The 25284-nt window shown below is 33.4% G+C and overlaps 1 protein-coding gene across 1 annotated transcript in view; it reads left to right on the forward strand.

The window, feature by feature from the left end:
- Window positions 1-25136, forward strand: part of ARL13B (ADP ribosylation factor like GTPase 13B) — a 72872-nt gene extending 47736 nt beyond the window's left edge. Inside the window, exons 4-10 of the mRNA XM_061192997.1 lie at window positions 3222-3327; window positions 4336-4538; window positions 7736-7850; window positions 11010-11235; window positions 13639-13755; window positions 14724-14792; window positions 24356-25136. Coding sequence (XP_061048980.1) covers window positions 3222-3327; window positions 4336-4538; window positions 7736-7850; window positions 11010-11235; window positions 13639-13755; window positions 14724-14792; window positions 24356-24432 — 913 coding nt within the window. The 3' untranslated portion in view covers window positions 24433-25136. The remainder of the gene's footprint in view (window positions 1-3221; window positions 3328-4335; window positions 4539-7735; window positions 7851-11009; window positions 11236-13638; window positions 13756-14723; window positions 14793-24355) is intronic.
- Window positions 25137-25284: the final 148 nt, after the last annotated feature.

The following is a 25284-nucleotide window of genomic DNA, read 5'->3' on the forward strand; positions in this document are numbered from 1 at the left end:
CTCTAATTCAAAAAGATATATGCACCCCCAATGTTCATAGCAGTACTATTTACAATAGCCATGACATGGAAGCAACCTAAATGTCCATCGACAGATGAATGGATAAAGAAGATGTGGTATGTATATATATATATATACATATATGTATATATAAAAATAAATAATAGAATGTTATTAGGCCATAAAAAAAAATGAAATGCCATTTGCAGCAACATGGATGGACCATGGACCTAGAGATCATCATACTAAGTGAAGTAAGTCAGAGAAAAACAAATATATCACTTATATGTGGAATCTTAAAAAAAACATATGAACTTATTTACAAAACAGAAATAGACTCACAGACATAGAAAACAAACTTATGGTTGCCAAGGGGAAGGAGGAGAGGGATAAATTGGGAATTTGGGATTAATAGATACATACTACTATATATAAAATAGATAAAAAAACAAGGACCTACTGTATAGCACAGGGGAGTATATTCAATATCTTGTAATAAACTATAATGGAAAAGAATCTGAAAAAGTATATATATGTACACATATATATGTATAACTGAATCACTGCTGTACACCTGAAACATTGTAAATCACCTACAATTAAAAAATAGTATAATAAAAATCAATAAAGAAAAATAAACTAATGAAAATGGTTACCTATAGGAGACTAGGAAGAATTGTGGAAAAGAGATAGGGAAGATAGTTTTTTCTGATTTCATTTTGTTTTTATAGTTTGAATTTGGAACCTTATAAGTGTTTTAAAAATTAAATCTTAACATATAGAATAAAACTATCTTTAAAAAACAAAAGCAGCCTGAAACAAATGAACCTAGTTATATATCTAGATGGTGGCATAACCGCACAGAGAAGGATTACTTCAAGTAATTTTAAAATCAGTATTTTGACTGCATCTCTTGTGGGATATATCTTATAGACAAGAATAACCACAAAGGGATCTTAATGTGCATTTAGTAGTGTTATTTTTAGTAATAATGTTGGTATTACTATGTTGAAACTCATAGGAGAGAGCAAATAGTTAACGATGGAGTTATTAGGAACTGTAGTTTTCAGCATAAGGAAAAAGAGATACAAATTAAGAAACTAAGTAAAAACTTGGTAATATTTGATTTAAAATGGAAAAATCAGTATGACCTCATGACTTAATTTTTTCTTTCTTAAAAACTATATTTTTCCTAGCTTTGTCCACTGAAATGGTCTAGAAGCAATGGCAAGTCAATAACGATAAATGTTCAGAAGTGCCCAGATTGTGGTCTTTAAAATACCAGTTCGTACTAAAAGGAACCAGGGCTCTTTAGGGAATTGTATGAGTTCAGGTCCGGGCCATTGTGTCTTACAAAAAAGCAAAGAAGCTATCAAAGACTCTTGGAGTTGTACCAAAAGAAAACAGGAGCCAACACAAAAGGGACTCCCACTAACCAAAAATGGGTAACTTTGAGCCTCAGAAAGAACAGTAACTATAATAAGTTGAAACATCAAATATATTTTAAAAATCCATGAGTCCATAATGATAGCTCCCACAAACCAAAGAAAGCAACTTGATCACCTTTGGAGGTTAATAGGACATCAGTTCATTATTATGAAAATTAGGAGATGAAGGCAAAGGATCAAATATTTATCTTTTTTCTCTGAATTGTACTTGAGTCACCAAGTAGTTAATGAAAACTTACTTTTTAGCAAAAATCCAGCTAGTTAATGCAGATGGAATACAGAACTAAAAAAGTCATGATTTTATAGCCACTTATATGATAATGGTATTGAACACAGGTCATTAATGGTTGCTAAAACCATTAGATGAAAGGTTAATGGAAAACTTTATTTTGGACCAATCAGGCTGACTGCAGCCTGAATCCATGGATCCATTTAACCATCACTGAAAGTGGTGCACTCAGATATTAAATGCCTCCTAAGTACTCGCAGCGTCTATGAAATATGCTTGCCAAAAGATTTCAACTTGAAAGCCATCCAGCCTGTATATTTAACTACTAGATACAGGAAATACAGGGTGTGTATGTTAAATGACTTCATAAGGAAGATATCAGCCAAATCCTAAACATGGGAGATTCTGTAGAAAAATGACTTGTTTTACAGATAGATGTCATGGGAGGAAAAGAAGTATTGGTCATAGTGTTGCAGGAATGGGAGGTGTTGGTGTCGGGGGTGATACTGATTCAAAAACACTTAAAAGAATAAATTGTAGTAATGTGTATCTGGTTTGGATCTGGATTTGGACATAGCACTTGTAAAAAGATATTGAGGAATATTAATTTTTTTTAAGAACTTAGGTGTGATAGTGATATTGTAATATTTTTTAATTTTTAAATTATGGGGTGACGTGATATGACTGATGGGGGGAAGTGGAAGATACGTAGATGAGCAAGAATGGTACAAAACATAATTTTTAAAGATAGGTGATAGGGTTCATTAGATTTATTTTTCTATGTACTTATTAAATAATATATATTTGCCTGAAACATATATCAAACCCTGACCAAGACAGTGTTTTATTCAACTTTTGACCTCTGCCATCTGATAGGCAAATAGTGGTATTTTGTGGTAATTCCTATTTTTTTTAAACTTATTTTGTTTTTTTTATTTGTTGTTCCTCAATTTGTTCCTAATTGAGTATAAGGTTTTCTATGCACAGTGCTATGCTATGTAAATTAGATAAAAGTGGCCTCACTTCTCCAGTAAATTGCACATTTATGTGGACACATTCACACAGTGGAAATACAGGTAAGCTCAAATAATACAAGCTCTGAATGAATATTTGGGTATTTAAAACATGATACAGATTGTATTTAAGAAGAAAAGGACATGGGATAAGAGCCTTTACATCATGATGCAGTGTATTTTAAGAAGAGAAGGATATAATTAATGTGAAAGTTGGAATTGATGGCTGAGTGCTGTGGAAACTAGTTCACTTCTTTTTCTATTTGTACTTTTTTTGTTGGCCTGTTGACCTATTGCTTGTTTTCTTGACATTTCTCTTTACCTGATTTCCCTCTTATAGGCCAGTTCTTACAAACTTACTTTAGTGGCAATAAAAAGGAAAAATGAAGAAATAAATTGTACACTACTCTCTAAAACCAGTATGTTCTGTAATCAGTAGGGTTAAAACTTTGGAATAAGAACATGGTCAAAATGTCTTTTAAGTGGCTGTCTGATTATATATTTGCTATAAAACTACTTATGTCTCTCTAGGTTGGCAAATAAACAAGATAAGGAAGGGGCTTTAGGAGAAGCTGATGTGATTGAATGCCTGTCTCTGGAAAAACTGGTCAATGAGCACAAGTGCTTATGTCAAATAGTAAGTTTTGGGGGTTCTTCTGCCCTATGAATTATGTTCGGTATAACTGAGTTTTTGTAAAGGTGATAAGCAATTAGGCGGTAGGTAGCTAACAAAATAATTTATTAGTGTTTTAAAAAAATTTTTTTAACTGTTCTCACTGTTTTTTAACAGTTCTCACTGTTCATTTGATATTACTTATTACAGTGGTATTTGTTTTCTATTTAGTTGTTACTGACTTCTATAAACTATCTTTCATGATTTCAAAGGCTTTAGGTTTGCTCTTTGTTTAAGACATTGCTGACAGGACCTGTAAGTTATACAAACATGTCATGCTATAAATTTTGTAAAATGGTAAAAGTATAAATACAAAATTTATACTTAGGAGAAGTTTATAATGAATTTTGAAAAATTATATCAGTAGAGTTATCATACAGTCTTGAGAAGATGGACTGAGGATTTAATCATTTATTCTGGTTTCAGAAAATGATTGTTAGGCTGTCAATCTTAAAAGATGGTTACTGGGAACTCCCTGGCGGTCCAGTGATTAAGATTCCGCACTTTCATTGCCAAGGGTGCAGGTTCGATCTCTGGTTGGGGAACTATGATCCCACAAGCTGTGCGGTGCAGAAAAAAAAAAAAAAAAAAAGATGCGTACTGCTATAAATTCCCTGGTATAACGAATTAAAACTTTCTGCTATTTTTAATAAGGGTATTTTTCTCCTGTAAGTTTAATTTTGTCTGTCAGTGAGTTTGTTTAAAATTTAACTGTCAACTTCTTGTGTCATAATCGCTCTCAAAGCTTACAGATATAATCCATAAAATATTTCCACTCCTACGTACATACTAATGTAGTGATCATTGCAAAGGTGTGTTTTGTAAGTTAAAGAAGCAGGTGCTCCATATCATTAATTTAATGGGTTAATTAATTTTGATTCGCCAGTAATTGTATCTTAATGGTTTATGAATAAATTTTTGTAGAGATCTTTTAGTTTTAATCTTTAAGTCAAATAAATTGCTGTTTTTAAGGAACCTTGTTCAGCAGTCTTGGGATATGGAAAGAAAATTGACAAGTCCATTAAAAAAGGCCTTTATTGGCTGCTTCATATCATTGCAAGAGACTTTGATGCCTTAAATGAGCGCATCCAAAAAGACACAACAGAACAACGTGCTCTTGAGGAACAAGAGAACCGAGAGCGGGCTGAAAGAGTACGAAAATTACGAGAAGAAAGGTAGGTAGATTAATTTTGTAGCACAGTGCATATGAAAACTCAAAAACACCACACTTTTATTAATAATTTTTTTAGTTTTGTCTGTTTAGGTTCCTCTTTTTGTATGAAGGAAGATACTAGGTAAATTTTTTATTTCTGTAGACCTGCACAAGTTTGGTTGATAGGGTTCTAAGTTTGGTTGATAGCACAATTGGCATCTAGTGGGAAGAGGCCAGGGATGCTGCTAAACATTCTGTGATGCACAGGACAGTTTCCCATAACAAAGACTATGTCAGTAGACTGAGAAATCCTTCATTAGTCTCAGCAAAGATAGAAGGTAAGCAGTTAGTGGATCAGCCAGCTGAAGCAAAATCTGATCTTCAACACTAGTTTTGTCTGAAAGTGGACTAAATTGCACTATCTCAGGTTTTAAAACATGTGTTTAAAATTATTTTAAAAATATGTTGCCTAAAGGGAAATTTTTAAAATAAGTTTAGCAAACTCTAAATTAAAAAAAAATGTTTACGTAAATTCTACCACAGAATCAGTTATAATAATGTTAATGCTGGAAGAAAGTACTCAGATTTGATTAGAAGTTGAATTTAGTTCTTAATCCCAAGATTTCTCTTTCTTTCTCCACTTACATGGCAGGGGAGGGAAGAAACAAAAAGATTTCTAAGTGAGCTCCTGTGAGATCCAAAGTGGTCTTCCATCTACCTAAGTAATATTGGCCTTCCATTTGCTTTAACAGTTGCAGCCTGGTAGGCAAGAACCCACTAACTGCCCTTGGTGAGATGCTCCTTTATGCTGTCAGGGAAATCCTCTGATTACTGGTATCTTTCATTTAATTCAGAGATAGGACTTAAAGGAAAATATTTGGAGAGATAACTCTTCTGTCCTCAAGGGCTCAATAACGTGAGCAGGTCAGTCATCTCGGTCTCTCTTGATAACAATAAGAGGTTTTAGTTCTTATGAGAATCTTTTTTTTTTTTTCTATGAGAATCTTTATTTTCTATTCTAGTGTATATTTTCATGATATAAAGCTCAGTACAACCAGTCATTCATACAAATATACCTTCCGTGTATTTATAAAAATAAAATATATGGCCATACTTTTCTAAAGGCTTCTTTGCTTTTCCTCCACTTAGAAAAACAAAAAGAACAAAAAAATTGAGGTGGGTAAAAGAAATCTAATTAGTATTTTTTTTCAAGTTTTTACTTTTTCCATAAAGATATTCCAGGTCATGTTATGGCAGGCTTTTCTGGTACCCCATTCCCCTTTCCTCCTTTCTCCTAGCCATGCCACTTGTGGTCTGAGTCCTCTTCTGTTGAACAGAGACTGCATAATTAAATTTAGACAGGAGTAATTTAAAAAAAAACTTTTTATTGTTAAATACAATCTAATAGGTTTGGATTTTTTTGTTGGTTTGGGTATTTTTGAAAAAACAGTGAAACAAGCTATTATTGGTATCTGAAAATAGTATATTAATACCAGATACCTGAAATTGCTTACTAATAAATGAGTAACATTAATGACTGTTGGGACTTCCCTGGTGGCGCAGTGGTTGAGAGTCCGCCTGCCAATGCAGGGAACACGGGTTCGAGCCCTGGCCTGCGAAGATCCCACATGCCGCAGAGCAACTAAGCCCGTGCACCACAACTACTGAGCCTGCGCTCTAGAGCCCGCAGCCACAACTGCTGAGCCCGTTTGCCACAACTACTGAAGCCTGCACGCCTAGAGCACGTGCTCGGCAAAAAGAGAGGCCACTGCGATGAGAAGCCCGCACACTGCAATGAAGAGTAGCCGCCGCTCACCGCAACCAGAGAAAGCCCACGCACAGCAACAAAGACCCAATGCAGCCAAAAATTAAAAAAAAAAAAAAAAAAAAAAAATTAAAAAAAAATAATGACTGTCCTGTAAGTATGTTTATATACAGAGTGCTTTCACATATATTACTTTACCTGAAATAACCCTATGAAGTATGTATTTTATCCACATTTATGGGAAGGCAGAGGCTCAGGTATCCAGATAGATATCCAAGGTCATAGAAGTAGTAAATTGCAGATCTCTAAATTTTGGCTTCCTAGGTTCAGAATGAAAGGATATATCTTTCCATCATAGAACTTAATTAATAAGTGCCATAGTAATGAACATTGACATTGTTATACTATATACTATTGTTATACAGTCTAGTTGCAGATCTACAATAGTTATGTTTCTATCTTCAGCTGCTTCTTTTAGTAACTTATTACCTTCATCTATGGGGCAACATTAACTTTAAATCACAGAGTAATAAAAGTCTCAGTAGTAACTAATATAGAAATACTTATTTAATCTAAGTGATATAGGGCAACTTATTTCTATAGCCTCTTCTACTTATGCAAAGCAACAGTTGTTATCTAGTTCATTTATGATATATAACTAGACACAGCTCTTAAGATGAAGGTTAACAACAAGACTTATTTATCTGGTTAACATCAGTGAAGAGGACAGCATTTGTTTGGGAGGGTTATTAATAAACTGATAAATATAAACCCTTGTTACACAGAAAAATAATTAATATGCATCACTGAGATTAAGAACTCAGTCATAGGGAATGTCATTTTTGTCAGCATTTCTTTCTTTTTTTAATTTCTTTCTCTCTTTCTCTCTCTCTCTCTCTTTCTTTCTTTTTGGCTGCGTTGGGTCTTCATTGTTGTGCGTGGGCTTTCTCTAGTTGCAGCCAGGGGGGTCTACTCTTCGTTGTGGTGCGCGGGCTTCTCATTGCAATGGCTTCTCTTTGTTGTGGAGCACAGGCTCTAGGCATGCAGGCTTCAGTAGTTGTGGCACACAGGCTCAGTAGTTGTGGCTCGCGGGCTCTAGAGCGCAGTCTCAGTAGTTGTGGCGCACGGGCTTAGTTGCTCCGCGGCATGTGGGATCTTCCCGGACCAGGGATCGAACCCATGTCCCCTGCCTTGGCAGGAAGATTATTAACCACAGTGCCACCAGGGAAGTCCTGTCAGCGTTTCTTTCTTTTAAAATTCAAATGATTAATCTTAACATGGGGATAGTGGCCTGTTACCTGCATAAAGATATCTGAAAATCTCTCAGTAATTCAAAGCCATGTCCAGATGTTTAAATTACTGAACTCAGTAGCCTTAAACCTATTGGAAATGTTCTTAAACATGGTTCAGCATTTTCTCATAAGGAATTCCAATTTTTTTCCCTCAAACAATAGAGAACAAAGAGAGCGAGAGCAGGCTGAACTCGATGGAACCAGTGGTCTGGCTGAGTTGGACCCAGAACCAATTATTGTTAATCCTTTCCAGCCGATAGCATCTGTAATCATTGAGGTATGGATGGTGGCAAATGTAATTTTTATGTCTTAAGTTATAAAGTTGGAAGTTCAGAAAGGAGGCAGGGAGATAGAAGTATTTCACCAGAGATTATTTGTAAAAGAAATTAAATGGGGGAGATGGGTTAAAGGTTTGCTGCTTTTTCTTCCTCTTCAAATTTACCTTCTGATCTAGTATAAAAAGGGAAGATGACTTCAGAATTAACTGAGAATGAAAATAAAGATTGAATGTAGCAACTATCACAGTTACTGTTCTGATAAATTTTTTTTGTCACTTATTTCATATGATAATAGTATGTTTACTCTTATTTACATTATCTTTATCCCTGTATTGCTATTACTATCCCTTTACAGTAATATTTAAATGCTTATGGTGCATTATAGTACATAAATGATTTTCTAGTTATTTTCCTAGGATACTTAATGTTTGAAACTATAATAAATTCTCTTATATCTGAATATTATTTATTTTAATTTTAAATATCAGAAGTTTTACCAAAATTAATGTGTAGATTTTAATCATGAAGAAGTTATAGGGTTTTATATGTGTGTGTGTGTGTGTGTGTCTGTGTCTGTCTCTCTGTGTATCTGTGTCTTTGTTTTCATCTTCTACTGGTGTTCGGAGTTTGCATTGGCCCTGCTTTAATCATCTTCAGCAGCTATGCCTCCTCAGTGGCAGAGCTTCGTAAATCTCCTCTCCGTTCCCTCAGAGCTTAATGTGGCAGGTGGCTTGCTGGACCCGCCTGTATGTTCTCTATTCCTCTTCCCTGTCACTGCCTCCTTCCACACAGGTACTCATCCGGAAAGGTGGCTGATTATTTCTTCCTTGGGGCTGCTGCTGAGGAGGGAGGCAGCTCCGCAGGTAAGAAGATGAGTGTAGAGTTTTTGGTGTTGCTTTGTGTTTGCAAAATAATTGGTAATATGAGATATTTGGTCTGAAGTTAGTTAAATACTAGAAGGTCAGCTGTATTTAATCTTTTTATTAACCCCATTGCATTTACCTTAAGCGTGTGCTTTTCTAAGTATAGTAAAGCAATCTTAATAACTTGAGCTATTGTTTTGTGTCCATAGTATTAAATATTGTGTTTGTCAAGTTTTATATTCTTTTAAAAATATTGGTAGAGGAAAAGAAAATCAAGTTTGGTTTTTCACTTTGAAACATTGATTTACTCTGTATGTGTAATAAAGCTCACCTTATAAATAATGACCAGTTATTTTATAGTACCATGGTTGTAAATTACTTAGAAGGCCTTAGCACTTCTACCAACGTTGTATTTTTCACAATATAAAGATATGAACAATACTGGTATACAGCACAAAATATCTTATATTTAAGTCCCTGAATTAATTAGTGGCATGGGGAAAGTACAATTATTATGCTTTTAAAATACAGTAGTTTTAAGAAGATCATCAGTAAAGGAATGAAATAAATGGAAATAAATTATCCATAGTCTCTCTTTTTTACCAGGCAAATTTTCTTTTCTTCCCCATGAAACTTCTCCTTTAAAATATTACCTTACATTCATTCCTTTGATTTTATCACAGACAATAAAAATGGTGAGGTATTGGTTCCAGAATAGACAAACAGATCAATGAAACAATAGTAACAAACCAAATTATATGTAAGCATTTAGTGTAAGATAAATGTGGCATTTCAAATCTGGGAGAAAAGGATATTGGGACAAATGAACACTCATTTGGAAAAAAGTAAAATTATTGAACACTGTATACCAAATTAAATTTCAAAAGACTTAAATGTATAAAAAAAGAAGTCTTGAAAATACTCACATAATAAAGTTAGACATTTGTATATACTTGGAGGACGTTGAAACTTTCAGAGTAGGACAATGAGGCCACAAATCATAAAGTGAAAAATAGGTAGATCGTATTATATTCAGTATTTAAAGAGATGTTCTACAAAGTTAAAGACAGAAAAAAAATCCAAGCTAATCCTAATGAAAAATATTTGAGACCCAGGGAACAACAAAAAAAGAACCCTTAAAAAATTACTGTGTAAATAATGAGACTCTAGTAGAAAAACGGGCATTGGGTTATCATGGGTAGTTCCTTAAAGAAAAAATTAAAATGGCAATAGGCATATTTAATAACTTATCTTCAGTTGTATTGATAATAAAAATATTCAATGATAAATCAAATCAACACTGAGGTAAAAAATATTTATTAGTTTGGCAGAGATATAAAAGATTGATAATGATTAAAAAAGCATTAAAAAAGATGTCATGGGGAGGACTTCCCTGTCAGTCCAGTGGTTAAAACTCTGTGCTTCCACTGTATGGGGTGTGGGTTCGATCCCTGGTTGGGGAATTAAAATCCCACGTGCCGAGTGGCAAGGCCAAAACAAAAAAAAAGATATGGGAAAATATACTCTCTCAACCCTTTGCCTGTGGTGTAATTTTACTTTAGTTTTTCTGAAGGAAAGTTTGTAGTATGGCACATTTTAAAATGTGCTTACTCATTGATCCAACAGCTTGACTGTTAGGAATTTATTCTAAAGAAGTAATTCAATAATTATATTTCTTATAATAGTGAAAGGTTGAAAATCACTTCTTTGTCCATTGATTGGGTATTGGTAAAATAAGATGATAGAACCATTCAAAACGATTGTATAATTGATGAAAGTAGTAATGGCTTACACATATAGCATTATATAATATTTTCATAGCTAACACTTTACTATGTACATGTCATGCAATATTCTAAGCACTTTATAGGTTCATTGACAAAGAAAGAAATGTATATTTTTAAATTAAAATTTCAATTCTTTTTTGTTTAAAAATATACATAAATATGTATATATAGACAATCAATCACATTTATGTATGTTTGTGGATGGTGTATGTCTGTACATGTGTGAGGTAGGCAAAGAGAAGCACCTCTTAGTGACTATATATCAAACAGTGGTCATCTCTAGATTGTGGAATTACTGGTAATATTTGTTTTCTTTCTTTATACTATCTCTGTTTTCTGAATGTTTGACAATTAGCATGCTTTAATGATATATTCAACAAATAATTTTTTAATAGAAATATCACATTGCCTGGAAGTTACAGAATGCTCTTGGATTATTTGATTTCTCCCTTAAAACTATCTTAGATGTGACCATTATATTAAAAATGATATATTTCATTTTTGTCAGAATGAAAAAAAACTTGAAAGAGAGAAAAAGAGGCAAAATGTGGAGGAAGACAGTGATGGCTGTCCCCTGAAACATAAAATGGAGCGTGAGCAAATAGAGACACAGAGCCAGATCAGTGACAGTAGCCAAAAAAACAATGAGTTCGGAATAGTAGAAAATTATAAGGAGGCATTAACACAGCAGTTGGAAAATGAAGATGAGACAGACCAGCAGTCATCAGAATCAGGTGATAAATCTAGTTATTAAAAATATATATACTTATTTATTTTTATATTTATTTTATTTTTAAGCTTTATATATTACATATAACATAAATAATATATATAAAACTTAAAAATACCTCTTTCACTTGTCATGATTATTTTCATAAAAAATGTATCGCAAGATTTTTCATCTCCAAATGCGTTATTTATCATGGTTTTCTCTTGAATTTTAGGTAATCATTAGTCAGTTTGCTAATTTATGTTTTTATTCATGATGCCTTAAAATCTAGTCCTTTGTAACTTAAAAGAATTTCAGCTGAAAATTCATTTTCAAAAATTTGGAATATTGCATAGCCCCAGGAATCCTTGGAATGTATTTAAAACCTTTAAAGCTTTTGGAGGTTTGTTTCGTTTTTCTTAATCCTCATAATGTTATGATCAGCATCATTTCCTTTATTTACTTGTTATTTCTATAGGATGCAGACATAATCAGTTGAACATTTTGAAAGCTTTATCAAATAGCCATATTACTCTTATTTTAATATTATACAACATCTTCAATTCATAATTACTTTACTTTTTCTAAGTGGTTATGTAATTTAACAGGAAGTTCACATCTTTTGGTATCATAGAGAGAGCCTCTGCCTTTGGACTCAAGACAACCTGGGGTAGCATCCAGACTTTCTCATCTACTAGATATATGTTACGTTATATAGTGTTCTTCAGTCCTCGTTTCCTCTCTAAAATGGGGTTGTCATCTTTTTTTTCACCAGGCTTTTAGGTTTACTTATAATAAAAGTAACCCTATAGTGTTCCTAGCACACGGCCTGACACATCGGAAATACTCAATAATCATTGCTTCCTTGCCATTCCTAGTTAGCAATATGGTTCCATGGTATATAAGAATTTTTGTACAGTATCAAAGAGTTTATGAAAATAAGATCTCAGGGTCTGAGCTGCAGATTAGCTAACATGGATATTTTGCTATATAGAAATAATTAGATTTGAAAGTTATAGTTTTGTAATTTGGGAAGTTAGGGTAGCCACATTTGTACCCATATCGCTCTATCAACAGGGTAAAACAAAAAGTAGACTTAAAGTGGCCTCTCAATATATTGGAAGAACTCTTTCAAACACTAATATGTTGTTAAAGAACAAAATGATTTGGTAGATGATTTGAAAATATTATTTAACACAGCACTATGTTATTTACCATAGCAATCCTCGGGTATATTACTCTCATTATACAGAATAGGAAACCAGGGCCTTGGAGAGGTTGAGTAATTTAAGATCATACGTCTCATCTGTGGCTGTACTGAGACACGCTTCCCTCAACTTCAGGTCCTCTGCTTCGTATCCTATGCTTGTCCATGACCCTGTTCTACTGCCCATCCTAAAGTACCATATGGTTCTGGAGGCTCTCTTTCCTTTCTCCCAGCTGTAAAGCTTACAGCTTTAATTGTAAAAAGATGTCTCTGTTTCTATCTAGAGTAAAATATCTCAAGTGATACTAATTTATTTAGAAAAATAATGTTTCTAAATATATTTGTATTTCTCATTGCTTTATAGGTTTCATAGATGTTGGCTGCTTGTTGTATAACAGATAATTTCCATTTTAGAAAATGTATTATATATATAAATTTAGCAATTTGGGATTGTCAGTGAAAATATTTCAGTGACTTTGATGTTTGGTTATTTAACTACTATGCCATCCTGGTTCACGTTGTTAAAGTTTACATGTTAACAACACAGATGCACTTAAAATGTTCATATGTGCTTAAGTGAGAATCTGTAAATAGTTATTTTTAGAAAGATTACAAATTCAATTCTGTAAGGTCTAATAATGTGAGTTTTGGTTACATATATTTATATTGGGCATACCTTATTTGGGGGTTATTTTCATGGATAATGTAATTGGGGTGATTAGATTTGATTGTGATTAGATTTGATTGGGGTGTTTTTTCACATTTCAAAGGATTATTTTTGGACTTATACCTAGAATCATTCTGTATATCCTGCTGAGACAAACCAATACCTCTCCTTTTTCCCCAGGTCATTCTGAGTTTCATGGAAATCCCTGCAGTTGGATAATTCCATTTACTTAGTATGATATTTGGGGGAAAAAATGTTACTTTTGGAAATCTGGACTTTTTTTGTATTCCAAATCACCTCTCATAGAACTTAAAATATGGCTTTTTGCCATCTGTGTCATATTCATCAATCATTCGTCCAATAAACAATCATTTAAAAATTTATTCTTAGTGAAGGCAAGTTCACAGTTCATTATTGGTAACAATTTTTAAGTTGAATTGAAGATATATTCCTATGGTAATAATAATATCAATATTCTAATTCTGTTCATTAGTTTTTATTATAGAAGTAACTTCTTCACAGAGGCATAAAGTTTCATGTTTATATTCTTACAGATAACAGTAAAAAGAAAACTAAGAAACTAAGAATGAAAAGGAGCCACCGTGTAGAACCTGTTAATACAGATGACTCTGCTCCTAAGAGTCCAACACCACCCCCACCTCCTCCTCCTGGTGAGTAAACTGATGTTGATACTGAATTTAGAAATACTGCTTTAAACATTGAAGAAAAAGAAAGAAATTATGCAGTTTTTATTCAGTATATTTATCATCTTGTGAATTGTGAAAAAGGTAGAATTCTTTGCTCCATCTACTTTGTTCAGAATTTATCAACATAAATATCTATTGCTTTTTTACTCAGAAAAAATGTTTTATGAAAGTAAAAAAATAAGTAAAAATTAATAAGAAAACTTTACCTAAGCACTTCTTATAATGGATTCAAGTCCTATTTGAAATATCAGTACCCAGATTGCTAAAAGGAATTTAAGTTTAAGGAATGGATGGCTAACATGAGCTTTTAAAAAATTGGATCTTTCATCCTGAAAGTTAACATTTGAAACCAAGATGTGTGAGTGTTTCCATTATATTTCCAACATTCATCCCGACCTTCTAAGCTGTTATGAGGATTAAGTGGAATACTGCATATAAAGCACTGGGACATACTAACTGCACAATAATTGTAATTTTTTAGCACTGGGCATAGTACCTCACATACTCAATAAATATCAAACGTATATGTTTATAGTTTCCTTTTAGCCCTGCTAGAAGGCTTTAGATGGTAACATTTTCCTTTGAGAATTATTTTAAGACTCATTTCTAGTATTCCATTTAGTAAGTGTACATTTCTTTTAGTCTCTGTTGGGGGTTAGAATAGTAGCCTAAGGTTATTTATGATGGTAGTGAGGATGCTTATATTTTTAACGAAAGGTAAATAAAAACTTTAAGCAGATATTACCAACCTATAATTACATTTTTAAATAGAAGCCATTTAAAATGGGTTTATGGTTATTCAGTACTGCATCATTCAGTATATATGAATTGATATTGAAGTTACATACATTTCTGTCAAGAAAGGGATCCTCTCAACAGACCTAAAGAGATATTGTTTAACAGTGTTTTTAAATGTTTTTCTTTTTCTTTAGTTGGCTGGGGAACCCCCAAAGTCACTAGACTTCCAAAACTTGAGCCTCTTGGTGAAACACGTCATAATGGTAATGCAAAAGGATCAGTTTTCAAAGCTCTACGTATCACATTCACTTTTCTTTACCTCATTACTTCAACAAACTTTTACTTTTGGAAGCCTTTCAAATCCACAACCATCCTTTTTCATTATACTTCACTTTTTTTCATTTATTTATTTTTTTATTCCTAAGTGCCCTTTGCCTCTATATAATTTGATTTGACCTTTACCTTAGAATACAGAGGTAAAGACCGTCAGAGCTTGTGTTTATCCATTATATATTAATGTAAATAGTTGTAAAAGGGAAAGATTTTTAAATAACTTAAATTAAATATGAGACAGTACAATTATAGTGTTAAAAACTCCATTGTCCTATATATGCTCAATATACTCAATGATAATGCCACATAATTGTTCTTTCTCTGCTTCTAATGATACTCAGCTGCTGTATATTACAGTGAAGTAAAGAGTAACACAGTTTGTAAGATCAGAGACCAAATCAGTAAGCCAAATAAAGTTCAGCTAAATAGAAAGTTACTAAAGGCTTCATTGACTAAAGAAAACACTTTTTTTTGGATGAAATTAACACAAGGTTTAGTACAGCCAGTATAGGGCATAAGAACTTTACCTGGAAAACTAGAGAAAGGACAGTTAGGAGTAGAGAACTGCCTTATACAACAGGCAGAAGTTCTGATTTCAGACCATCAGCCCAGATTCTTTTAATAAAATATTTCTAAAATGCAGAAGGATAATTTTATATATATATAGTAACTCAATAAACTTCTTTATCAAGAACATTTCATCTCCTTTCTGATAGCTCTGTTTACCTAATCTAGAACTTGGTTTCCTAAGAAGACCCATTTACTAGGGGAAAAAAAATTCAGAAGTTTAATCTTTAGAAAAGCATTATATATAATTTGAAATTATATTGAACTGTATAAAATATTTTATTCAAAAAGTATATAAATTTAAATGTGCTGGTTGCTTTCTTTTTCTGAATACTGTGTCAATAATGAAATATTTCTTCATAATCATTAGTGAAAATTAAAAGATTTTTTTCAATTCTAAAGACAGTTTGTTCTTAGACTATATCAAAATTACAATGAAATCACATGTCTTTTTGGTTGCTGACTTTACATCATGATGTTTTTATTGACTATAATAGGTTAATTCCTGTTTTATTACACTCTGAAATTGTGTATGCTAGACTACATTATCAGTTTAAATATTCACTGTGTTGTTAGAAACAATTAGATAATGCTAATATATGTGTGTATAAATACATATACATGTGTGCATGTATTTATACACAGATATATTAGCATTACCTAATTGTTTCTAACAACACATTGAATATATATAAATACATGTATATAGAGAAAAATATTAATTTCTCATATAACAGGTACTATTTTTTCTTACTGAATTAGGCATCCAACAAACAACTGTTTTGTATCTGACACCACCTAAAACATTGGTGATGCCAAGATGAATAAGACGTAAATTCTACTTTTCTGGGGATCCTAGTCTAACATAAAAGATAACACTCCAGCTTACTATAGTATATGTGACAATTCACAATGTATGGTAAAAGGTTCTATGGTGTACAATTGGAGTACTGTGCACAAACCGCCTAGACAGTGAAAGTGGTATTAGAACTGGGTCTTTGAAGAATGAGAAGAGTCAGTAAGTAGAAGAAACAGACTATTCGGAGGTGGAGAGGTGGGAAAAGACATTGCTTATTTGGAAAATAGTATGAAGTTACTTGTGACTAGAGCTTAGGTTCATGTGGGTAGAATGGGTAAGAAAGAGGAAATTTAAAGTTACAGAGAGTGCTTATCCTCGAATTATGGCTTATAGCCAGATTGTTTAGGGCCTCACATGTATGGTAAGATGTCTGGACTTGCTATAATTTTACAGGAGACACTATACATTTTTAGCAGAGAAATAGTATTACAAGATTTATTGTTTAGGATAATAATTTTTGTCACAATGTAAAGTATAGACTAGATTGTGGTCACACCTGAGGTAAGGATCCCAGTTAGAAGCTGTTGCAGTAGTCAGAGTGAAAAGTGAGGAATAGGAATTGGAATGGAGAATAAAAATGTATGCAAGGAATATTTGAACAGTTATAAGTACTATATGATGAATGGATGTATGGGCTAAAAGGAGAGAGGAACAGGAAATTATTTGGCTCAAGGTGCTAGAAGGTTGGTGCTATTTCTAAGACTGAAAATACATGAGGAGGAAGGAAACCTGCTCTGGAGGTGTCTGTAGGCTTATCTATTTGGAAATTTCTATAAGCCAGTACAAATAAGATTCTGGAGCTCTGGAGAAAAGGGACACAGGTGGGTGGGAGGGTATGTAGGTAGTTTTTTTTTTTTTTTTCCTGTTGTCATCACACAATAGGAATGCTTTGTACTGTAATACATGTTCTGTAATTGTTTACTGAATGAATGCAGTTGAAAGAATGATAGTTTCCTGTTTCTGAGGGAAAGTATGTAGAATAAGGAGAAAAGAACTAATGGTAGCATCTAGGGGGAACATTATAGTTAGAAGCAAGTAAAAAAGAGGTTGTTTTTTGTTGTTTGTTTTTGTTTTGTTTTTCTTTGCTTTCCTGTATTTATTTTTAAATTAGAACTCCTGGGAAAGAATTATAATCAATTCGTTAAGTTTAAGACCACCATTGTTCTAATATATCAGTTAATTTTAAGTATGTATCAATAAATTTAACTACTCAGAGCAAAGAATTAGACATCCTAACTTCACAAGTTTTAAAATATCTTTATTATTTTTTCTCATAAATTTTAAGGCAAAGTATACCTTATCTAGGTAAAAAAAAAATGTACAATCAACTCTGCTTTCATTAACGGAGAAGAAAGTAGGTATAATAAATTTAAAATTTTAATTAAAAACCTTAAATTAGTTTTTAGTGTGTATCATGAGATTTTCATCTGAGATGCTGATAGTTGCCAATTTTATAATCTCATCCTCTTCTCTTCCCTAACTTTGTACACATTTATTTGAATGTGGTTGATGGCAAGTAGACAACAGATACATGACAAACAAGGGTAAATAATTAAAATTTAACTACATTTGGGTTTGGCACTTAAAGTTTACTGAGATGAAAACAATTTGTTGTAGTCAAATTAGGAATTAAGGCAGATTCTTATTTGTTCTTTGATTAGAGACATTTACCTTGATGGCAATTTAATTTTATTACTTTTCTAATTTCTTTTACTTTCTGTAAACCTCACTCTGTGTAACAGGTAAGACAGATGCATTCTTCACTTCGTAAATACTCTCAATCTGTACTTCATCAACATGTTATGTGTTACACATTATGAGAAATAAATCCAAGATTCTGTTAGCCAAAACTACCAAGTGCAAAACTAAAGAATATTTTCAAATCTTAAAACATGAATGAAGATTAAATTTTGTATGTTAAAAAGTTTGAAGCCCTTTATAAAAATGGGTGTCAATTAATTTGGTCCTATCAGTTGGGCACTATGATCAACTTATATCCCCTACATTTAAGGCAATAAGAAACCTATTTTGTGTAGAATGATTTAATTCTGTCAATGAAATAATACAGCATCAACTGCAAAAAAAATATAATTTCTTGGGAGGGAAAAAGATACTTCTTGCCATGTGTATGTGATTTATCTTTTTAGTAGGGTACTTTTAAATTCCAGAAGTAAAACATAATAGAAACGGTATTCATTCTGGTTTAATCTTGAGTTCTGTTATGTGTTATAATTCTCATTAATTTTGAAATCAAGAAGTTAGAAAAGGCATACTTTAAATTTATCAAAATAATTGTCTCTGTTATAATTTTAATTATAGCAATAGTAATAACTGTATATACTATGTGACTGGCATATTGCTAAGCACTTTAGGTACATTATCTCATTTTAGTTCTTCTAATAGCCTTGTAAGACGGGCAATTTTTTGTGTGAGGAACCTATACCCCAAGGTCACATAGCTATAAGTGGCAAAATCAGGATTTGAACTTAGGTCTGTCCAGCTTTGAAATCCATACTTTGAATTCATTATATTATACTATTACATTAAGATTTGTTAGAGCATCATTGCAGCTTAGTAGTTGCTTTAAATTTATAGTTGCTTGAACAATCATTTTCTCCTAATTTTTTTTAAAGAGGCAAGAATATACAGTTTATTATTTAAAAAATTTTTTTGTTAAGTAATGATATAGCTGTGGCAAATCAAGTATTGTCTATGGTACACTCTGGTAGAGGCTGCAGACTGATGACACAAGAGCAAATCTGACTGTTTAACCAAACTGATGTTCAAAATGTTTGAAATAGGGGGTACATGATGTTGGTATGTCTCATTACTGGTGGTGTTAACCTTGATCATTTGGATAAGGTGGTATTTGCCACATTGTAAAATGTTACTGTTTTCCCTCTTTGTAATTAGTAAATATTTTAGAAGTGATTCTTTGAGATTATGCAAATATTCTGTTCTCCACAAACTTTAGCCTACTAGTTTTAGCCTCCATCATTGGATTGTGTCTGCAATAATTATTACTGTGGTATTTGCCTAATGGTAATTTTCTATTTCTCGTTCTTACATTGAAATTTATTCAGATTCATTATTTTATTTATTTTTTATTTTTTCCTTCCAGTTTTATTGAGATATAATTGATTTAAAGCACTGTATAAGTTTAAAGTATACAGCATAATGACTTGACTTACATACATCATGAAATGATTATCACAATAAACTTAGTGAACATCCACCATCTCATACAGATAAAGACAAAAGAAAAAGAAACTTTCCTTGTGAGGAGAACTGTTAGGATTTATTCTCTTAACAACTTTCATATATAACATACAACAGTGTTAATTAATTAATCATGCTTTACATTACGTTCCTAGTACTTACTTATTTTATAACTGGAAGTTTGTACCTTTTGACCACCTTCGTCACCATACAAAGATACTACGTTATTATTGACTATATTCCCCACTCTGTACATTTCATCCCTGTGACTCACTTATTTTGTAACTGGAAATTTGTACCTCTTAATTTCCCTCACCTATTTCACTCATCCCCCCACACCCCACCCTACTGCCCTTGCTACCCATGTCCCCTGTCCAGCAGCTATCTGTTTGTTCTCTGTATCTATGACTGTTTCTGTTTTATGTTTGTTCATTTGGTTTTTTTTTAGATTCCACATGCTAGTGATATCATACAGTATTTGTCTGACTTGTTTCATTTAGCATAATACTCTCTAGGTCTATCCATGTTGTCAAAATGGTAAGGTATCCTTTTTTTTTTTTTCTGGCTGAGTGATATTCCAGTGTGTGTGTGTGTGTGTGTGTGTGTGTTTGTATGTGTATCACATCTTCTTTATCCATTCGTCTATTGATGGGCACTTAAGGTTGTTTCGTATCTTGGCTATTGTGAATAATGCTGTAATGAATATGGGGGTGCATATGTCTTTTTGAATTAGTGTTTTTGTTTTTTTTGGAAAAATACCCAGAAGTGGAATTGCTGGATTGTATGGTAGTTCTATTTTTAATTTTTTGAGGAACTTCCATACTGTTTTTCATAGTGGCTGCTGTGCTGTTTACATTCCCACCAACAGTGCATGAGGGTTCCCTTTTCTCCACATCTTCACCAACATTTGTTATTTGTGTTGTTTTTGATGATAGCCATTCTGACAAGTGTGAGGTGATATCTCATTGTGGTTTTGATTTGCATTTCCCTGATGATAGTGATGTTGAGCAACTATTCACTTGTCTGTTGGCCATCTGTCTGTTTTCTTTGGAATAATGTCTATTTAGGTCCTCTAGCCCATTTTTTAATTGGGTTGTTTGTTTTTTTGATGTTGAGTTGTATGAATTCTTTGTATATTCGGATATTAACCCCTTATTGGATATATCATTTGCAAATATCTTCTCCCATTCAGTAGGCTTTTGTTTTGTTCATAGTTTCCTTGCTATGTAAAAGCTTTTTAGTTTGATGTAGTCCCATTTGTTTACTTTTGCTTTTGTTTCCCTTGACTGAGGAGACATATCCAAAAAATATCATTAAGACTGATGTCATAGAGTGTACTGCCTATGTTTTCTTCTAGGATTTTTATGGTTTCACATTTTACATTTAAGTCTTTAGTCATTTAAAATTTATTTTTGTATATGGTGTGAGAAGGTAATCCAGTTTATTTTGCATGTAACTCTCCAGTTTTCCCAGTACCATATATTGAAGAGGCTGTCTTTTCTCCATTGTATATTCTTGCCTCCTTTGTCATGGACTTTTTTTTAGTGGCAGCCCTAGAGTTTGCTATATACATTCACAACGAATCCAAGTCCACTTCCAAATAATACTATACAACTTAACGGGTAGTGTGAATGCCTACAATAACCAAAGAATCCTAATTCTTTCCTCCTGTCCCTTGTTTCATTGCTATCGTCCATTTCATTTATATATAAGCATACATAAGCATACATAAGCATTTATATATAAGCATATATGTACATGAGATATGCATATAAGTGTATATAATCAAATACATTGTTGCTATTAGTATTTTGAACAAACTGTTATTTGTTAGATCAATTAAGAATATGAAAAATAAGTTTTCATTTTACCTTTACATATTTCTTCTTTGATACTTTTTCTTTCTTTATGTAAATCTGAGTTTCTGATGTATATTATTTTCCTTCTGTCTGAAGAACTTTTAACATCTCTTGCAAGGCAGGTCTAATGGGAACAGATTCCTTCAGTTTTTGTTTTTCTGAGAAAGTTTTTATTTCTCTTTTACTTTTGAGGAATAATTTTGCAGGGTATAGAATTCTAGGTTGGTGGCAGTTTTTTTTCTCTAAATACTTAAAAAATTTCACTCTACTTTCTTCTTGCTTGCATGGTTACTGGGGAGAAGTTGGATATAATTCTTACCTTTGTCCGCCTACTGGAAAAGTGGTTTTTCCCCCCTGGCTTCTTTCAGGATTTTTTTTTTTCCTTGATTTTCTGTAATTTGAAAATGATACACCTAGATGTAGTTTTGGGGGCATTTATCCTGCACAGTGTTCTCTAAGTTTCTTGAATCTGGTGTTTGGTGTTTGACATTAATTTGAGGAAATTCTCAGTCGTTATTGCTTCAGATGTTGCTTCTGCTCCTTTCTCTCTTCTCCTTCTGGTATTCCCATTACATGTATGTTAGACCTTTGGGGCTTGAACAGTTCTCGGATGTTCTCTTTTTTTTCTTTTCAGTTCTTTTTGCTTTTTGGTTTTCAAGGATTCTATTGATATATATCTCTTTTCCCAGCCATGTCCAGTTTACTAATAAACCCATCAAACGCATTCTTCATTTCTGTTACAGTGTTTTTTTTCTCTTTTTCCAAAAGCATTTCTTTTTGGTTCTTAGGACTTCCATCTCTCTGCTTACACTTCCCATCTGTTCTTGCATGCTGTCTACTTCATCCATTAAAGCCCTTAGCTGATTAGTCATAGTTGTTTTAAATACCTGGCCTGATAATTCCAGTATCAGTGCCATATCTTGTTTTGATGCTTGCTCTGTCTCTTCAAATTGTGTTTTTGCCTTCTGGACTTCTTTCTTGATAGTCCAGCATGATGTACTTGGTAAGAGGAACTACTGTAAATAGGCCTTTAGTAATGCCATGGTGCTGTGTGGTGGCAGGGGAAGCATTCTATATTCCTGTGATTAGGTCTCAAGTCTTTTAGTGAGCCTGTGCCTCTGGACTGCTAACTTCATAAGAGTTTCTCAAATTTTTTTTCTCCCCCATTAAGTGGCACAGAATGGCTAGGGCCAGCTGGAATTGGTTATTGCTCTTCCCCAGGTGGGTTAGGTTCTGATAATACCCCAGCGGGTTAGGCTCTGGTTAACTAGTTTCCTCTGAGTGCAGGCCTTGTTAAGAACAAAATACTCCAAGGTATTTCATAATGGTTCCTTTTCCCCTGCTCTGCTGTGAGCAGGAGGGGGTTTTTCTCCAGTATTTACTGTGGGAATTTGTTCAGGCTCCTGGAGCTGAATCTCACAATATCGGGGGGCGGGTCCCCCTTATGACTTAATTTCCCTGGAGTTTTTAACTCTCAGGCTTGTCCACACTGAGCATCTAGCATTTCGTCAATCACATTTCAGGTTTTCCTACCTGGGCACTGGTTCCCTCAGCACTTTCCATTCATGAATGTCTGGCCTGGTAAACTGAGACTTCCTGTGTTTGCCTGTCTCTCCAATATTGAGGGCAGTGGTTTGTTTTGTGACCTCCCCTCTCTTATGGATCCCAGAAGAACTGGTGATTTTTTAGTCTTTCAGCTGTTTACTTCTCGTTAGTATGGAGTGACTTCCAAGCCTCTTAAATGCTGTTAGGACTTTGCTAAATTAATGTTTGTTAAGTAGAGCCCCTGGCCTCAGTTCAAAAAGACCAGAAGAGAAATTGAAATAGAGAAATTACTCACAGGTCCTGGAGGAAGTACATGACATGCTTCAAGGGTTCCACAGTGGGATGTGGGAGGTCAAGGCAAGGTGTAGGCAGAGAGAACTGCAGCACCTGGGCAACATGCCTGTATTAGGGCCTGTGGGTGGAGTGCTTTGGGGTTCCCAGGCTAAGGCCAGATGGGTCAGTTCAAACCAAAACAGCGGAGTTTTGGTAAGTTCCTCTGGGGTATTATCTAAGGGAAGGCGAGGGAGACAGTTGATCACGAAGGCCATTGGGGAAGTCATATCAGGAACTTAGCATTTACTTGTGATTCTGCAGGCTGTTTTCTAGAGCATGTTCTTGCATGAGGTGCTAGTATCTATTTAACGCCCCCACAGGCCACTTGGCCAGACAAAATAGATGCTGAGGTAGCAATACCATGGAGTAGCTTAGCTAAACTCCAGCACATGCAGAACTGGAAATGGGCCCCTAAATATATTTTTAATATATTTATTTCAAGTAATCTTGAACACCTGTGCTTCTAGAATAATTTTTAATGTAATAGGCCAGAAAATACTTACTTACTGAAGGTTTCCATATGCTATTAAATTTATAAACCTAAATTTATGATAATTAAGGGCTAGGAACTTATTATGAAGTACAAATTAAGACTGTTTCTGTATCAAATATGCCCTAAATCAATGAACTATATTGAAGCATCATTGTAAAAGATTCCTATGTACCAGAACACTAAGATAATTAATGAAATTTTCTCTGCAAATTCCTAGAAGTAATAGCCATTGGAGAAGGACATGGATTGTACAAATACTGATTTTATCAGGGCTTTGGCAATAGGTTCCATAAATTTTAGATGTTTGTTGTTTGTTTTGTTCTAATGTGAACACTTAATTGGAAACAATAATAATATATACATTAAGTGCAGCTTTTTATTAAATCAAGTAGAGAATAATTTATAACCTAGAGTTATGAATTTACCCTAGTGGTTGTGTTTTGAATTTATTCAAGTTTTTTTGGATTCTGCCTTTTCTTTCCCCTGTCCTCCCCAACCATTGCTTCACCTGTAAAGTCAGAGTGTCTTACTCTTTTAAAGGGGGAAATTAATTAATTGTGTCAGAAATCTTGATTTACCATAACACTTGTATATTTTTGGTACCCCTTCTTTGCACAGACTTCTACGGGAAGCCACTGCCTCCCCTGGCTGTGCGACAGAGACCTAACAGTGATTCTCACGACGTCATATCATAACCAGCTCATGTGGATGCGCTCTGTTAAGGTCGGCAAGATGAGCTGGAGGACCTTCTTTCTCAAAGGAGAAAAACCCTGAACATCGATGACTGGGGCAAGACAACTGTAGCAGTATCAGTGAGCCAAAGACCTGACTGTTTTGATAATTACTTACCCATGGTCTTCATGGTTCAAAGAAAAAAAAGAAGCAAAATGACCAGCAAATGGGACAAGCATTTGGACCAAGTTAGCAAAAATTACTGTTGACTCTGATTTATACATCCCCACTCATGGGCATATTCCTGAAGGAAAAGCTGTTCAGAAAAAGAGCCAATGGACTCTGTACACTTTCTTTACTATTTGTTTAATAGTCTTTATTTCTGTATCTTAAACATTTGTAAGATATATGTGCATGGAAAGGGAATTCTTAGGAATTTATAACCTAAATTTTTAACTTTTTATATTTTTCTAAAACTTTGGTTTAAGAATTTTAATTACTAAGATATTGACTGTGCACTTTTCTATAGATGCTTTGTTTAAATTGTGTCTGGAAAATGGAGTTGATTTACTTGACAGACATGAGCTATACAAACAGGATATATTTATATGGTTTGAGGTATGTTTTATAATAGTACTGTTCTTGAAATATACATCCTAATTTTACCTTATTTTAAGATATCTTTTTAAAATCTATTCTCATATTTTTATTTTACCAAATTATGTTATTTGAAAGCACTAATTAATTAATTGAATTTTTGTTGTTGTTTGTTTTCTTTGGTGATGTTCCCAATAAATGAGAGACACTTGCAATACCTTTTGACTTAAATGCTTTTTAAATTAATAAAAATGTTTTCTGAGATATTATTACAAGTC

This window comes from Eubalaena glacialis, chromosome 6 (assembly GCF_028564815.1).
Source record: "Eubalaena glacialis isolate mEubGla1 chromosome 6, mEubGla1.1.hap2.+ XY, whole genome shotgun sequence".
Taxonomy (NCBI): domain Eukaryota; kingdom Metazoa; phylum Chordata; class Mammalia; order Artiodactyla; family Balaenidae; genus Eubalaena; species Eubalaena glacialis.